Source organism: Halichoerus grypus, chromosome 6 (assembly GCF_964656455.1).
Source record: "Halichoerus grypus chromosome 6, mHalGry1.hap1.1, whole genome shotgun sequence".
Classification (NCBI taxonomy): Eukaryota; Metazoa; Chordata; class Mammalia; order Carnivora; family Phocidae; genus Halichoerus; species Halichoerus grypus.
In genome coordinates this window covers 17,168,416-17,184,679 of record NC_135717.1, presented here as the reverse complement: position 1 = coordinate 17,184,679, position 16,264 = coordinate 17,168,416, and the positions used below count along the sequence as shown (strand labels likewise).

The following is a 16,264-nucleotide window of genomic DNA, read 5'->3' as shown; positions in this document are numbered from 1 at the left end:
CAAGAGGACAACTCCCATGGCCTTCGGATCATGCCCTATCCTATCACTGCATCGGAATTGTCTGTGTATCTGTCTCTTTCCCCTACAAGGCCCTGGAGCTAGAGATCACTGATCTTGGTCATAGACTTGCACCAAAGCATATAATAGGTGTCCAATAAATATTTATTAGCCAAATGGATGGATAAAAACCTTTCCACAAGCCAGCGCTCAGCACTGTCTGCCATTTGCCCCGCAACTGGCTCGAGCTCCCACTTCATCCTCACCTTGCCCCAACAAGGCTTTCTGGAGCCGTGCTGCTGGGCCTGAGCTAAGCCCCCGGCAGGCAGCAGCAGAGGAGGGCAGGACTTCTCGGCCAGCTTGCTCCCCCCATTCCCCGCAGGCCACGTCTGCCTCTTGCCAAACCCACCAGCTCTAGTCCTGGATGGGGGTCTCCCTTGATCCTGCCTCCTCTCTTATCCTGGATAGCCCCAAAGGAAACCTGACGGTTGCCTTTAAATAGATATTATTTTAATGTATTCTTTTGAATAGGGAATAGAGGCGAATGGTACAAAATCCAAAGGGTACAAAAGCACAGAAAATAAGACTTTCCTATTCTTGCCCTACCCTACCCTCCAGCAATCTCCTCAGAGCTTGATGTAGTTACCACTTTCTTGGGCAGCCTTCCAAGGATAAGTTATGCACAAAAAAAACCCGAACACATATAAACTCCTTTCTCCCCATTCCATTCATACTGTTCTGCGCCTTACTTTTTTAGGTTAAGCTGCGATTGGGAAGACGGCTCTGTACAAGTGTGTGCATGCAAGTACAAGGGCGTCTTTCTTTGTTGTGGCTGCATACTCTTTCACCGTTCGAAATTGTGTCAGAACTGATTGAACTGATCCCCTGCTCGTGGACATTTAGGTTGTTTCCCGTCTTTTGTCATTGCAAACATGCTGCATTAAAGAACCCTGAACTTTGATTATTTTGCTCATGGGCCAGCATATCTGTAGGATAAAATCCTAGAAGTAGAATTTCTGGGTCAAAGAGTCTGTGTATTTGTCATCTTGGTACCCACCATCAGAATGGCCTCCTCAGAGATGGTGCCCATTTACCCACAGCGTTGTACGCATTGTGTGTTAACAGATGCTTTGAGTTTTGTCATCTGGTAGGTGATAAGTGCTATCTCAGTGTGGTTTGACTTTGCATTTCTCTCTCTTTTTTAAAAAAAAATCGTGTATTTTAAAAAAATACACATAGTATTTCTATCTTAACCATTTGCAAACATACGGTTCAGTAGTGTTAAGTACATTCACATTATTGTGCAACCACACTTCTCTTACTTTTAAATCACAATACTCCGGGGTGCCAACTGAGGGCCAGGCCCAGCTTGAGGGAGCCTCCATGGCCCTCCCTGGTGGTGGGGGAGACGGAAATGTAAACAGGCGGTAGAACGGAGCCTAAGGTGGCGCATTGGAAGCTAGGGGCTGGGGTGGGGATACTCTAGGAAGACTGCTAGGAAGAGGTGACCCAGGATGACTCCCGAAGGAAGGGAAGCTCTTCCAGGCCGGGGAGGTCCTGTGAGCAAAGGTCCAGAGGCCTCGGAGATCCAGGTGTGTTCTAGGAACTGCAAGTAACGTTCCTGCCAGACAGCCACGGATCGGAGAAGTCAGGGTCTTGGGCCGAAGGGCCTTAAAGGCCACTGTGAGGACTCTGTCTTGGGGGGACGGCGGGTTTCGGGCAAAGAAGAGCAAAGGTCCAAGGCTGGAGTTTGACAGGCAGATGGCAGGGTTCGGGTGGGAAATGGCAGACTGGTGAGGGACTGGACTGCAAGGCTCCGGGGCGTTCAGAAGGAAGCCCGACGCCCTTCCCCACCTGACGGACAGAACTGGAGATGGCAGGGGGTGGGGTGAGGGAGGGGACCCCGGCCCTTGGGGGCTGAGTTGGGCCACAGGAGAGACGCCTGAACAGCTACAGAGAAGAAGCGTGGGGGGCGGGGGGAAGCCACAGCCTCGGACCTGTCGCCTCCCTCAGACTGTGAGGTTCCCGGGCCCGGCTCGGAGACCCCCAGATCCCAGGCCAGCGAGAGCGGGCCGATCAGATCCCCGGCGCCTGCCCACCCCGGGGTCACTGCGGATCTCTAAGCCCCGCCCCTACGGATCTGAGGAGGGGAGGGCCCGCCAGCCTACTCCCTCCCCCCGCGCTCTCTCCGTGGGGGAGGGGCGTGAGGATGCGCGGGGGGCGGGGGAGGAGGAGGAGGAGGAGCAGGCGTCGCCATGGCAACCAGGCGGGTGGTCCGGCGCCGCAGACCCGGGAGGGAGGCGAGGAGACGGCCGGGGAGGCCGGCGCCGCGGGCTCGGCGCGGGGGCAGGGGCGGGGGCCCGGGGTCTCCGGGGAGTTGGGGAACACCGGGCAGTTCTCGCCGCTGGTTCCCGGTGGCGCAGGGAGCCCGTGTGTCTGCGAGTGTGTGTCGGCGAAGTTCTCCGCGGTGGGTTAGTGCATGTGTGCGAGCGTGCGCACGTGGGCGCAGGCGTGTGCGCGGGAGTGCCCGTGGGTGTGTGTGTGTGTGTGTGTGTGCTGTGCACTCGCGTGCACCCCGGTCGGTGCCCGGCGGGCGTGGGCGGGAGAGTCCCGCCCCCTCCCCAGCCTCCGGCCGCCCCTCCCCGCCCCCCCGCCGCCTGCGCCGGCTGCTTCCTCGCCTCCACCTCGCTCACCCCCTCCTCCCCGCACTTTCTCCGGCTCTCCCTCCCTCCCTCTCGGCTCTCACCGCCGGACTCCGCGCTCTTCTCGCTGGCCGCCGAGGGAGTCGCCGGCCGCCACCGCCCAGCCTGTACCTGCCGCCCCCCCCACCCCAGGGCTTGGGCACCTGTTGGAGGCACAGACACAGGTGCAGAGGGCTGGGCCGCCGGGGGCGTGAGGGTGAGGGAGCGCGTGTGTGGTAGCCTGTGAGCCCACGGCGTGCTTAGCTCCCTGGAGGCTGCAATTTCTGGCTCCTCTTGGAGAGCCAGTCTCAGGAGGAGGCGTCCGAGGCGGGGGTCCCCCGCGGGGGGCTGCAGGGTAGGGGGGACCAGGCACGCAGGTAGGCAGGCCGATCCTGGGGCTGAATGAAGGGACAGTGGGCCATGAAAGCCTAGAGGGGTGGGTGACACCCGGTCCAGACAGGCCCCTGGTGCAGAGGGATGGACAGAGCCTAGGAGAGGCAGAGGAGGGGGCCTGCAGGGCTGCTTCAGAGGCAGGCAGGGCCCAGGGGCAGACAGCATCCCAGGATGAGGGGCAGGAGCTGGGAAGATGGCATCGGGACTGTCCAAAGGTATGTGGGCATGGCCGAGGTGGAGCCAGGACCTATCTGGGGGAGTGGGCTGGCTGCCCAGCCCCGGTGCAGCGAAGCTGGGGGTCTGGAGGGCTCAGGCCTCCTGCCTGCCCACCAGCTGGCCCAGGCCACCCTCTCCCTCCACACCTGGGAAGGGAAGCCAGGGAGGGCCCCACCAACTGGGGAGGTTGCCGCCTGGGGCTCACGCTCTCTTGGACCTCCCTCCTGCAGCCAAGGGTGCTGCATGAGGGGCCGCAGGGGCGACCGCATGACCATCAACATCCAGGAGCACATGGCCATCAACGTGTGCCCTGGGCCCATCCGGCCCATCCGGCAGATCTCTGACTACTTCCCCCGCCGGGGACCAGGACCTGAAGGCGGGGGCAGGGATTTCAGGGAGGCCCCTGCCCGCCTGGCACCCCTGGCCCTGGCCCCGCCTGCAGCCCTCCTTGGGGCCACCACGCCCGAGGACGGAGCGGAGGTGGACAGCTATGACTCGGATGATACCAGTGAGTCTGGGGGTTGAGGGGGGGTGCTTCTGGGCTGTGGAAAGGGGCTGGGGCCCTGCTGGGCGTGTTGGGGGAGGTGGGCTCTGCCTCCAGGGCTGCAGTCAGGGTGGAGATTACAGACAGTTTCCGAAAGGCTCAATATTCAATATTTCTGCTGAGACACTCAACCACCCACACAGCCCCAGTTGCGGCCCAGCCGGGGACCCAGACGCTCGCGCGCACCCCCCCCCCCCCTCGCAGGCCGCCAGACGCCCAGGCACGCGCACCTTCCCCAGCCTGCCCACGGGTCTCTCACACACACACCTGTCCTTACACACTGCCTCACGCTGGTCTTTCCTCTTCTCCAGCCGCCCTGGGCATGCTGGAGTTTGACCTTCTCTACGACCAGGCCTCCTGCACTCTGCACTGCAGAATCCTCAGGGCCAAGGTGGGTACTCCCGGCCTCCCAAGCCCTGGCCCCGTTTGCCTGTTTCCAGGTCCCCAGGTTGGACCCCTCCTCCTCCCCCCGACCGCTATCCCCCGGCACCCTTCTTCTTGACTCTCCACACCCCAAGGATCCACTCTGCAGCGGGAGGGAGGGAGGCAGGGCTGGGAGCTTGCAGCCCTCTTCCCTCCCCTCCCCTGCAGGGCCTCAAGCCCATGGATTTCAATGGCCTGGCCGACCCCTATGTCAAGCTACACCTGCTGCCTGGGGCCTGCAAGGTAACGGCCTCTTCCCTCCCCCAGCCTGAGCCGGCTTGTGGGTCTGTCCCCAAACATCCCATGCCTTCAGCCTCCGTGGGTCTGGGGGACGTGGACTGAGAACCTTCGTCCCCACACCTCAGGCCAATAAGCTAAAAACTAAGACTCAGAGGAACACGCTGAATCCCGTGTGGAATGAGGATCTGACGTACAGTGGGATCACGGATGAGGACATCACCCACAAGGTGCTCAGGTGAGGGCTCCATTCCCCCTGTTACCGAGGATTCCAACTCAGCACCTCCTCTGGGAGCTGTCATCGCCACCTTCTTTGGTTGGTTGATCTGCCTCCCATTAAGCCCCTCTCAGATGCTCGGGAACAATCACTGGCTCCCCATCCCCCTTCGGCAGCAGGCCAAAATGTTTCCCCGGCATTCCTGCCCTCCAAATATCTCCTCCTACTGCTGGTCAGCTTCAAGACTCCTGACCTCTGCCTGTTGTGTCTCTTCCATGGAAAGTGCTCCCCGCTGTGCCTCCTCCTGGAAGCTTTCCCTGGTTGCCGAGCGCCCTCCCCAAAGCCCCAGACGTCAGACCTATGTAGCAGAGGTCTGCCCATCCTCATGCCTGTGCCCCCCTAACATCCCGTGCTAAGGAGTGAAGTCTTCAGGGACAGGGAACTTGCTCCATCATCCCAGGAGGTGGGGCTGTGGGGACTATAGTTCCTGGCCCGACTGAAGGGCAGCACGGCCCAGGCTTGTGAGGCCTTTAGCTGTGTTCTTGGCAATGGGGAAGCCGGGGCAGGGTTGGCACTGGGGCGGGGGCATGGTCAGCCTTGGGTTTTGGAGATCATTCTGCTGGCTGTGAGGCTGACTGGGGATCGGGGCGGTGGGGGCGGGGGGGACAGAGGCAGACACCGGGAAGGCTGGCCCATCTTTCAGATGTGAGCGCATTAGGCCTGAGTAGCCGAGTGTGCACTGGTGCCCAGCCCTGGGTTATGCAACTTGACATTTATTTCCCTTGATCCTGATAGTTGTAGGAGGTGGGTGCTCATATCTCCATTTTATGGATGGGAATTGAGGCATAGGGAGCTTGAGTGACTTGGCCAAGGTCACACAGGTAGCTAGTAGGTGGCAGAGGTAGGAAATGAACAGCCCTCCATGACAGCTCCTCAGGAGTGTCAGGACAGAAGGAAGCGCAGGGAGCTGCAGAAGGGGACGAACGGAACTAAAAGCAATCATTTCTTAAAGATTTTGTCAGAGAGGGAGAGAGCGTACACACAAGCAAGGGGAGAGGGAGAAGCGGACTCCCTGCGGAGCAGGGAGCCCGACGCGGGGCTCGATCCCAGGACCCTGGGATCACCACCGGAGCCGAAGGCAGACGCTTAACTGATTGAGCCACCCAGGCGCCCCTAAAAGCTGTCATTTCTTAATCGCTGGGCTCCCGTGTCTCTCCCAGGCTGGTTCCCTGCTCCAGGCAGACAAGGACAGGAGTGTCAGAGGAGGCGTGGGATCCTCGCCCGACTGCCCAAGGCTCCTCAAGGCGCTTCCAGCCCTTGCACACGGAGTCTGGGACCCACACCCACCAATGCCTGCTCTGGGCACGTTGTTCAGTTGGATCCCGTCCCCAGGCTCTGAATGGAGGCAGTGGAGGGTGGCGGTCCTCAGGATTTGTGAGGGCTTCCTGAAGTAGCTGCGCGGGTCCCGATGGACCGGGGGTGGCCGGGGCAGCGGGACAGGGCACCACACAGCCCGTGAGACAGGTGAGGCGTAGAGTAGGGCAGAGCTGGGACTGGCTTCAGGTGCCCCGCGTTCGGTTGGAGGACCTTTCTCCCCACCGGAGCAGGCTCAGGTACGCCGGGGGCCCTGACCCTGCAGTTCCCTGCCAGGATCTCCGTCTGTGACGAGGACAAGCTGAGCCACAATGAATTCATCGGGGAGATCCGAGTACCCCTCCGCCGCCTCAAGCCTTCACAGAAGAAACATTTTAACATCTGCCTTGAGCGCCAGGTCCCGGTCTGTGTAGGGGCTGGGGCGGGGGGGGGGGGTGCTGGGTGGGGCGGCGACCCTGGGGAGGCCAGGTTTCCAGAACCTTCTCTCCGTCCCCTCAGCTGGCTTCACCCTCCTCCATGTCAGTGGCACTGAGGGGCATCTCCTGTTACCTGAAGGAGGTGAGGTACCCCACAGGGACCGCGCCCGTGTGGGTGGGAGGTGGCGGGGATGCGGGCTGACCCCCGAGTCCCCCCCACAGCTGGAGCAGGCCGAGCAGGGGCCCGGGCTGCTGGAAGAGCGCGGGCGCATCCTGCTGAGTCTCAGCTACAGCTCTCGGCGCCGGGGGCTGCTGGTGGGCATCGTGCGCTGCGCCCACCTGGCTGCCATGGACGTCAACGGCTACTCTGACCCCTACGTCAAGACGTGAGCCCGCCCTTCCCTCCCCTGGGGGCCTGACCTCCTCCGCGGCCTGATGCGTCCCTGACCGCCCCGCCCTCCTCTGCAGGTACCTGAGGCCTGACGTGGATAAGAAATCCAAGCATAAAACGTGTGTGAAGAAGAAGACTCTCAATCCGGAATTTAATGAGGTAAGCGGGGCAGGGCCCAGAAATCAAGCCGGGGGTGGGGGGGGCTGGGGCCGGGGCCTCACGGAAGCTGTGGCCTGCCCTGCCCCAGGACTTCTTCTACGAGATGGAGCTCTCTGTTCTGGCCACCAAGACTCTGGAAGTCACAGTGTGGGACTACGACATCGGCAAATCCAACGACTTCATCGGTGAGGGGACGAGGCTGCCGGGTGGGGCCGATGATGGGGGGCTGGGGGGGGCAGGCCAGCGGAGACGGGCCCTGACAGTGCTGGCCTCTTGCTGCCCCCCAGGTGGCGTGTCCCTGGGGCCCGGGGCCCGGGACGAGGCCCGGAAGCACTGGAGTGACTGCCTGCGGCAGCCGGACGCAGCCCTGGAGCGCTGGCACACCCTGACCAGCGAGCTGCCCCCCGCCGCCGGGGCCCTGTCCTCAGCCTGAGTGGGTGGCAGCTGCCCCGCACGGGCCCCGCGGGGCCAGGACCCAACCTCCGCACGAGTGTGTTGCACGTTTACACGGGGTGGATGCCCCGCCCCCCACTACCTGTCTTATTTTGTGAGAGTCTGCGTGACCGTGGGTCTGTCCTCTCGTGAGGGGCCGTGGACATCTATATTCACATATGCAAACTTCCTCCTGCCTGACTCGCTCCCACGCAGATATGCAAACACCCCCGCAGGGGGCTGCCGCGCCTCTCTCCTGCCCCTCCAGGCTGCCCCGTCCCCCTCGGCCCACAGGGAGGAGGTCGGATTCGGGGGGGTTCGGAGGAGGGGAATGTCTCCAAAAAAGAGAAGGCCAAAAAACAAAAACAAAAAAAAAGAGCCACTCCTTTAATACAGAATCTTCCTTAAAAACCAACCAACCAACCTAGCCCTGTACAGCTGCCCTTTTAAATGGGGGGGCCACCGCAGGCTCTCTGCCTCTCCCAGAGGTGGCAGATGCTCCCGGCCACTCATTTAAAGAACTGTCCCCTGGATGGGGCCAAGATGGGAGGGCAGGGCCTCTGCCCTCCCCCCCACCCCCACCCCCGCGGGGACCCACCTCCCGGGGGACATCCGTGCATGTTTACGCCTCTTCTGATCGTGTCAGTGGCCGCAGCATGGCAACTGGGCGTCAATAAACGTCTCTGCGGAAGCTGGGGGCTCATGTGTGCTGGCGTCGGGCACAGGGCGGGGGCTCGGCCAGAGAGGGGGTCACTCTGGGATGTCGATCACCAGGTCATCATCCCCGTCCAGGGCATCATCCCCGCTGCCCGCGTCGCTGAACATCTGCCGAGGGACGGCGCTCAGGATCGTGGGAGGAGGCATCTTGGGTGGGGGCAGTGGGGCCAGGGCTGCCCCCACCCCGGCCCCGGAGCCCCGGCCTGGGAAGGTCAGCGGCCCTCCCACAGGGCAGTCGGGGGGGCCCACCGCCATCTGCAGCAGGGGGAAGAAACACAGGGAGGGCTGGTCAGGGAGGCACTGGACCTCCAGAAGGCTGGCGGGGGCCTCTTAAGGCAGTTCTGGGGGGACAGGGGAGGGGGGCGAAGGCTCATGCCAGGGGCAGTGGACACAGCCGGGTCAGCCAATGCTGGAATCGGGGTGGGGGAGGCCTGCCTCACCTCAGCCCCTTGAATCTCACCCCAGCGAGTGCCTGCAGGTGAGAGGTGGTGATGGAAGCGGTAATGAGGGTGGTGGTGGTGGTGGGGAGGGGAGTCTCCCAGGAAACCAGGAGGGGAAGGCCGGGCCCCGCCCTCTCCAGGGAGGCCCCTTGGCTGCCCCGTGACAGCACTTAGAGCTGGTCAGAGCCAGCCCGCAGTGCCAGCCTGCCTGCCTCTGGGCACCTCGGACCCCAGCTGCCGGCACCGGCCTCTCCCTCCTACTTCGGGACTCACTGATGAGCTGGACGCTGTCCTAGGCCTTTGCCCCCCCGCCGGGTGAGGCTTCTACCTCATCTGTCTTGGGATCCCCGCAGCTCACCTGGGCTACGGTACCAGCCTCCTAACTGGACTCCCTGCCTTCAGCCTCTCCCAGAGTCAGCTCTTCCACACTGCAGCCAGAGTGAGCTCTCTAAAACACAGACCTGAGCGCGTCATTCCCCCACTCAAGGGACAGGCGGGAAGCTGCGCCCGACAACAGGCCAGCCCCTCCACCTGGAGTGTCCTTTTCTAGCCACCAAAAGTCTTGCTTTGTCCTCTGAGGCTGGGACGTGGCCTCTGTCCTGCCCAACCCTGCAGCCCCCGCCCCCTGCCAGGACTCCCCCCACCCCCCACCCCACCAGAGAGCTCTGTGGGCCCAAACAGCACCTGCTACGTGCCAGGTGACTGCCATTAACGACCATTCCGACCACCCTGGAAGGGAGGGGAGGTCACGGGCCAGAGGAGGAATCTGAGACTTGCAAATGAAGACTCCGAGGCTCAGGCCTGCTAGGTCCCCGCTGGGCAGGTCCCCGCTGGGCAGGTTCCGTATGGCCCCGGGTGGCAGCAGCAGGAAGCGCTTATGTGTGTCTCTTCAGCGGCTCCCGGGGCCTGCTTTCACACCTTCCGCCCTCATGGCCTACCGGCTGCCTCTCCAGGAGCCCCCAGCCCCACTGCTGTCCTTGGGGTGGTGGAGGGCCAGAGTGGGCCTTTACCTCCTGGTCAGTGCCTCAGGGTACAGGAGTTGGCCAGGACTGGTGACAGACAAGAGGCCCAGCTCCATGAGGACAGCCCCCCTCCTCTGGCTGCCACCTTTGGACCCCCACCCTAGTCCCTACGTCCCACCCCTTCCTGGCCTTCCTCAATGGCCTCTGTGTGACCAAGAGCAGCTCTTGTTTATCCACAACTTACTAGGGACCAGGCACTGGGCTATGTGTTTTCTCTCCCTGAACTTACTTTATTCTACACTGACCCCACCAAACAGAGAAGAAAGCTGAGGCTCAGAAAGTGAAATGACTTGCCCAAGGTCACACGGGAAGTGTGTGGAGGACTCAAACCCACTCCATCTGACAGGCCCAGGCCCTTAACTGACCTGCTCCTGTCTTCACGGCTGTCCTTTGTCTCCTCAGATCAAGCCACCCAGAAACTTCAGTGACGCCCACCCCTTTACAAGGACCTCCTGGCCCTGGGCACCCAGGCCTCTGTGATCCCCCCTCACCCTATGTTTCTGTCCACTGTCCTCCCTTCTCCCTCCTGCGTCAGCTCAAACAATACTTCTGCCACGTCCCTGTCCTCCTTCCACTCTTGCTGAGCCTGCAATTTCCAAATCTCACCTCCCCTGGGCTCAGATGTTACCTCTTCTTTGAGGCCTTCCCTGATTTACCCCCTCCTCCACCACAGCAACTGATCTGGGCCCATCTCTCAACCAACCTCCTCTCTCCTCGATGGCCACAACTCAGCTCCCCGTCACCTCTCCGTCAGGACCCAGCACCTCGGCCTCACACCGCAACGCCACACACGTGCCATGCCTCCACCCACTGGCTCCAGGCTTCACCGCCCCTGGCCTTCCGCACCATCCCGCCCTACAGGCCAGAAGCAAAAGCCTGCCGAGGAGAGTGCGGGGCCAAGGTCACATGGAGGGTAAGAGGCAGAGCTGGGATTTGAACCCCAAACCAGCACTCCTAACCACCACAAACGGTGACCTCCCATTTCGCCTCTGGCCCCCGTCTACCCACTTTGAAAGCTGTCCTGTCTAGTCCCAGTTCTACCCTGACTCAGAGTTGGAAGGGCACTGTGCCTCCTGGACCCTACTCTCTCCTGGGGCTCAGCGCGCAGGCCTCTCTCTTCCCCTCTCCAGCCATGTTCTCCCCCAACAATTACACCCACCTCCACGCTGAGGACTTCAGTGCACCCCACGAGCCCCAGGCTGGCGGCCTCCTGTATCTCGCTGGCCTTTCCAGACAGCATTCAGCATGTCCCAACTCCTCGTCTTCCTTCCCACAGCTGCTCCTCCCGGGCCTCCTGGGCTCAGAGGGAGGCTACCCCTCTTCTTCAGTTGCTTGGGCCCCAAACCCTGGAGCCGCCCCTGGGCTCCGCTCTTTCCCACAGCCCGCGCTGGTCTTCCCATGGCTCCATCTTTGAAACTGATGCGTCAGCCACTTTTCGGCGGCTCTATACCCTGCTTTACTGCAGGAGCCTCCTCGGGGGTCTCCCCACTTGCATCCTGACCCAGCGCCTCCCTGGTCTGTTCTCCACACAGCTGTGAGTTCCATAAAGCAGAGCAGACTCCCCTCGGCCCGACCTCCTGCAACGGCTCCCCATTTCATTCACGGTACAAGCGAGTCTCTGCGACACCGAGAGGGCGCTCCACCATCCTGCCCCCTGGTTATTTCTCTGACCTGCTCACCACCACCCACCACCCCTCCCTTGCCTCCGACCACACTGGCCTCCTTCCTGCTGGGGGCCTCTGCACTGCTGGCTCTCCCTGAAACACCTGTTCAGAGAGCCACATGCTCGCTTCTCATTTCTTTTAAGCCTCTGACCAAATAATGTCCCAGACCACCCACCCAACAATACCGGCCCCTCTCTACTCTGGAGCTTCCCACCCGCTCTACCTGGCCCCATTTCTCGGCGCTGGCACCTACTTATCTTGTCTGTTTTCCACCTCTCTTGCTAGAACGGGAGCTTCGTGAAGGCGGGGATTTTTGTCTGTTCTGTTCGCTACCGCACCTGCAGCACCTCGGACAGCGCCTGGTACAGAGCAGGTGCCCCAGGAACACTCGCTCTGCATGTGGTTTGAGCACTCACTTACACATGCAGAAGAGGCAGAGACGGTCAGAGAGACCTGCTCAAGGTCACATGGTTTCTAACTGGTGCAGTCTTGACTCCAGATCCCACAACTCTGCCCGTCCTCTGGGGCTGCCCGGCATCACAGGCCACCTGTGAACGATGAGCCTGGCCCCCACGAGTCTTCGCTCTGAGTGCCCCAAGGCTGGTCCTGCCCTCATTTTTCTCCACATCAAGTCTGTGGGCCAGGACATCTCTGACCCACCCCTCAGCGCCTAGCCCTAGGTTGGGCCCCCAGCAGCCCCAAATCAATCTTTGGAAGTTCTCGGACAGGCCCCAGCCCATCTCGAGCCTCCCTCAGATGGCGGTCCTCCTGCCGTTCTGGCCCCTCCCTAACATCCCCCAATCAGGGTACCTTGAGTTTCCGGGGCAGGCGGGGCCGTTTCTCCCGCTTGGGCCTCAGGGGGCTGGGCTCGGGCAGCTGCAGGGCCAGGTAGTCAGAAGGGAATGGGGGGTAGGGGGGGGAAGCCAGCTGCAGGCGGGAGTGAGGGGATGGAGATGGGAAATGGAGTGGATGGGGTGGGGGGGGAGGGAAGAAACGCAAACAGGAGGAGGAATGGAAAAACAAGAGGTGGTGATGAGTGTGGCTCCTGAGAACAGAAGGGGAGGGGACAGCAGCAGGACTATGTCCTGAGCTCTGCTCTCCTCAGTCACGCCTGTCCCCCATTCCTACAGCAGAGAGAAGTGGGCAGCCCCGACTCACACCCCTCCAACGGACGCTTGCTGCCACACCCAGACAGATGTCCCCAGAGTTGGGCCGGCCTCCCCCTGAGGCCCGTCTGCCCAAAAATGCCCACTTTACTCCCAGGCGGCTCAGTTACCGCTTCCCACCCTTGACCGCAACTCACCGAGCTCAGGTACGGGGAGGGGGCCGTGGAGGCCTGAAGGGGAAACCCCGTTGAAGGAGGCAGGGAGAGGCTGGAGGGGGAGGGGGCACCCCCCAGCGGAGGGCTTCTCTTCCTGGAGAAAGTATGGGGGGGGGGTGTCAGAGGCAGCTAGGAGGCCCAGGTGCCCCCACCCACCCCCACCCCCAGAGAAGAACGATGGCTTCTTCCCACCTCTTGGGGGCTGGCGTGTCCGACAACTTGGGTGTTCCCTCTGTCTCGCTGTTATCTGAAGATGCAGTGGCATCTGAGTCTGTGAGGGGGTAGGGCTGGTCAGAGGGAGGGTGGGGGGCTCCAGCCTACCCCAGAGAGGTGCAATCTCAACTCTATGGAAGGGCCCCAGGGAATGTGACTCCCCAGTTGGCACACACGTGCTCTTTGGGGGAGGCCCACAGCTTCCTAAAATGTCCTTTACAACTGACTTCCTGCCTGGACTCCTCCCTCGTAACACAACTGTCAAGCACTTAACTGTGTGCTAGGCTCTGAAAAGTTCACCCCCGCTCCCTGTGCTCACAACCATCCAAGGAGGAAGGTGAGAGCATCATGTCCTCCTTCCAGATGAGGTCACTGAGGCTCAGAGAGTAAGGTGTGGAGCTGGGACTTGAACCCCCATCTCTGACTCGTTCACCATCTTCTGCCACTTTCCTTTATGAGCCTCCTAAGCTGCCTTCAGCTCCTGCCTCTGTTCCACTCCCCAGGTCCAGGGTCCTGCTAAGCTACCCTTCACATCTCTCCTGTCTTTATCCACTGCTCCCCATCCCAACGACCACCAGCTCAGGCCACCACATCAAAATCACCGGCACGCAGCAATCTCACCTCTCCTGCCACCCACTGTCCACGCAGCTCCAGAATGATCCATCTGGAAAGCTGATCCCAGGCTTCCTGGTGACATCCCCTCCTGCCTGTGAACATCTGGAGTGCTTCTTAATCTGGTCTCAACCTACCTTTCTGGTCTCCTGACCGAACCGTACTCTTCCTTCACATCATTTCCTCTAAAAAGAAATTTATCTCCCAGTTCTGCACTTCCACTTAGAAGGCCCATAGCTCATTTGACAAATAACTGATACCCGGGATATAGACTGTCCCCAGTTTCTCTGCTCAGATCAAAAGGCAAAATTAAACACCGCCTCTCTGAGAAGTCTTCCAGAATCCCTCAGGCTCAGTTAATTGCTGGCTCTCCGCAAAACTCTCCACTCTCACTTGTCAGGGCTCGCCTCACGTTGTGCTAAGATGTGTCATGTGTGGGTGTCTCCCTGACCAGACGGTGGGCTTTTCCAGGATACGAGTGGCGGCTTATGTCTCTGGTTCTCCCTCCTCAAGATTTATCCCACTCTGACCATGAACATGCTGTTTTTTCTCATGGCTCCTGTCCTGAAGTTCCCCTCAAACAGGAAGTTACCTGGAAGACCTCAGGGAAGGAACAGGCAGGCAATGAGAAGCAGGATGAAAAGCCAAACGGTTTGCCTTGACCCACATGAGCTGGCTCCTGCCTATTTCTCTGACCTCATCCATCACCTACCATCCCATCATACATAAAGTAATGACCATTGTGTGTTCCAATAAAACATTATTTACGAAAACAAGTAGCCTAACTGACTGTTGTCTGCTGACCCCACTCCAGACCAGTGTTTAAAGGCACCATGGGGAGAGGTGATCATATATGTCATAGGTTATGAGGACCCCACGCTGGAATAGGACCACAAATGCCCACCTTAGCACTTTTTCAAACTGTGGGTCTCAACCTATCAGTGGGTCATGAAGTCAACTTAGTGGTTTGCAACCAGCATTAAGTTAAAAAAAAAAAAAAAAAAAAAAGTAAAGAAAAAAGCAGTCTAGGGGCGCCTGGGTGGCTCAGTCGTTAAGCGCCTGCCTTCGGCTCAGGTCATGATCCCAGGGTCCTGGGATCGAACCCCGCATCGGGCTCCCTGCTCTGCCGGAAGCCTGCTTCTCCCTCTCCCACTCCCCCTGCTTGTGCTCCGTCTCTCGCTGTGTCTCTCTCTGTCAAATAAATAAATAAAATCTTTAAAAAAAAAAAAAAACAGTCTAAAAACCATCAGAACAAATTATATACGATGACCTTTAACGCTGTTTCATTTTGTTGTCTTATAAGCAAGTATGTCCGTGGGGCCTTGGTCTGACATGATAAGGAGTGCTCAAAGCAAAGTGTGGAAACACTGCTTCAGCCCTTCTGCTCTGCAGACAACCTGGTCCCTTCTTACCTCAGGGCATCTGCACTGGCCATTCCCTCTGCCTGGAAATCTCTCACTTGTATCTTCACAAGATTGGCTTCTGCTTCTTACCTAGGTCCCAGCTCAAACATTCCTTTCCGAGAAACGCTTTTCTGGAGCGTTCTACTGACGCTGTCATCTGCTTTTGCGTTGTTTGCAAACTAAGAACAGCTTTTACGTTTTTAAATGTTGGGCGGGGGTGGACTCAAAGGAAAAATACTACTCATGACATGTGAAAATCACATGAAATTCAAGTTTCAGTGTCCATAAATAAAGTTTTATTGAAACACCTCCATGCTCACTTATTTACATATCACCTATGGCTCCCTTTGCACCACAACAGCAGAACTGTGTAGTTGCAACAGTTCTGCAAAGCCTGAAATATTTTTTATCTGGCCCTTTACAGAAAACGTTTATCAACCCCTGCTCTACTCCGATCACTACCATACAACCCTGATTTTATTCCTTTCAAATCTAAGATCCTAGTTTCTTTGCTTTCCTGTTACCCCCAGCCAGAACGCAAATTCCACTGTATCCCCTGTGCAAAGCAATAAATACTCGAGTGAAAGAATGGTAGAGGTGAAGGGCAAGCAACAGATTTAAGAACCACTGGAGGTTTTATCAGCCCCCACAGCCTATAATGAGGGGCCCAGGAAGCTTGCTGAAGTGCCAGGAGCCACTTCCTCCACTAATTTTTCATGACCTTGCTCACCAGAAGAATCTTCATCCACGTTCTCGTACTGCAGAAGTCGGTCTAGAAGGAAACTAAAGGAAGAGGTGGGGAGAACAAGAGTGTTTATTCCCATCTCAGCAACGTTCTCCTGGACCCTGTCCCCTCTAGCTGGTCCAAGGGATCCTCGCAACAGCCCCAAGCCAGGCGCCATGCATCTGTGGCCCAATTCCAAGGACGGGGTCCGAATGTAGATCCACAGGAGCCACACCACCCGCAGACATTCCCCCTTCCCCCCACCGTGTCCCACCTCTTATCCCGGGACACCTTCAGCAACTTCCTCTGCGCCTTCCTCAGCTCCTCCTGGAAGCACTCGTGTTCCTGTATCACAAGCAAGGTGGACGCTGAGCCAACGGTCATCCGTAAAGGGGCCCGGAACCCGGCGACAGCTGACTCCGCTCCCTTTACACGTGGGTAAACTGAGGTCCTACCAGCGCCAGGCCTCAACCCCCACAACCTCTCACCCCTGCACTCACGTAGATGAGGAACTTGAGCTTCCGCTTCAGGTTCCGGTATTTCTTCTTGTAGTCCACTTCGCCGTCCGCCGGCCCGTTCATGACCTGCCCCAGGAGCAATGCCCCGCAGTTGTCGGCCGTCCCGCTACCCAGAGCCTGCGCACAGCCCCGCCTCTCACGCCTCCGCTT

At 59.5% G+C, this 16,264-nt stretch overlaps 2 protein-coding genes across 7 annotated transcripts; one reads left to right on the top strand and one right to left on the bottom strand.

The window, feature by feature from the left end:
- Nucleotides 1–2,669: 2,669 nt before the first annotated feature.
- DOC2A (double C2 domain alpha) lies at nucleotides 2,670–7,613 on the top strand. 3 transcript variants are annotated; one of them, XM_036091230.2, is made up of 11 exons: nucleotides 2,670–2,863; nucleotides 3,518–3,795; nucleotides 4,143–4,222; nucleotides 4,423–4,497; nucleotides 4,620–4,729; nucleotides 6,359–6,485; nucleotides 6,581–6,640; nucleotides 6,721–6,884; nucleotides 6,967–7,048; nucleotides 7,137–7,233; nucleotides 7,336–7,613. In XM_036091230.2, the coding sequence occupies exons 2-11, from the start codon at nucleotides 3,531–3,533 to the stop codon at nucleotides 7,479–7,481; spliced, it is 1,206 nt and encodes a 401-aa protein (XP_035947123.2). In that variant the 5' UTR covers nucleotides 2,670–2,863; nucleotides 3,518–3,530; the 3' UTR covers nucleotides 7,482–7,613. The 3 variants fall into 3 exon arrangements, with proteins under 3 accessions (XP_035947123.2, XP_035947124.2, XP_035947122.2); XM_036091231.2 differs by lacking the exon at nucleotides 2,670–2,863 and adding an exon at nucleotides 2,924–3,055; XM_036091229.2 differs by lacking the exon at nucleotides 2,670–2,863 and adding an exon at nucleotides 3,106–3,286.
- A 231-nt stretch (nucleotides 7,614–7,844) lies between these two features.
- INO80E (INO80 complex subunit E) lies at nucleotides 7,845–16,231 on the bottom strand. Of its 4 annotated transcripts, XM_036091236.2 has the most exons (8): nucleotides 16,097–16,231; nucleotides 15,871–15,941; nucleotides 15,603–15,655; nucleotides 12,837–12,915; nucleotides 12,627–12,738; nucleotides 12,134–12,250; nucleotides 8,996–9,085; nucleotides 8,339–8,452 (listed from the first exon to the last, which is right to left on the bottom strand). In XM_036091236.2, the coding sequence occupies exons 1-7, from the start codon at nucleotides 16,175–16,177 to the stop codon at nucleotides 9,017–9,019; spliced, it is 582 nt and encodes a 193-aa protein (XP_035947129.1). In that variant the 5' UTR covers nucleotides 16,178–16,231; the 3' UTR covers nucleotides 8,339–8,452; nucleotides 8,996–9,016. The 4 variants fall into 4 exon arrangements, with proteins under 4 accessions (XP_035947125.1, XP_035947126.1, XP_035947128.1 ...); XM_036091232.2 differs by lacking the exon at nucleotides 8,996–9,085 and having other exon boundaries at nucleotides 7,845–8,452; XM_036091233.2 differs by lacking the exon at nucleotides 8,996–9,085 and having other exon boundaries at nucleotides 7,845–8,452; nucleotides 12,134–12,199.
- Between the last annotated feature and the right edge of the window lie 33 nt (nucleotides 16,232–16,264).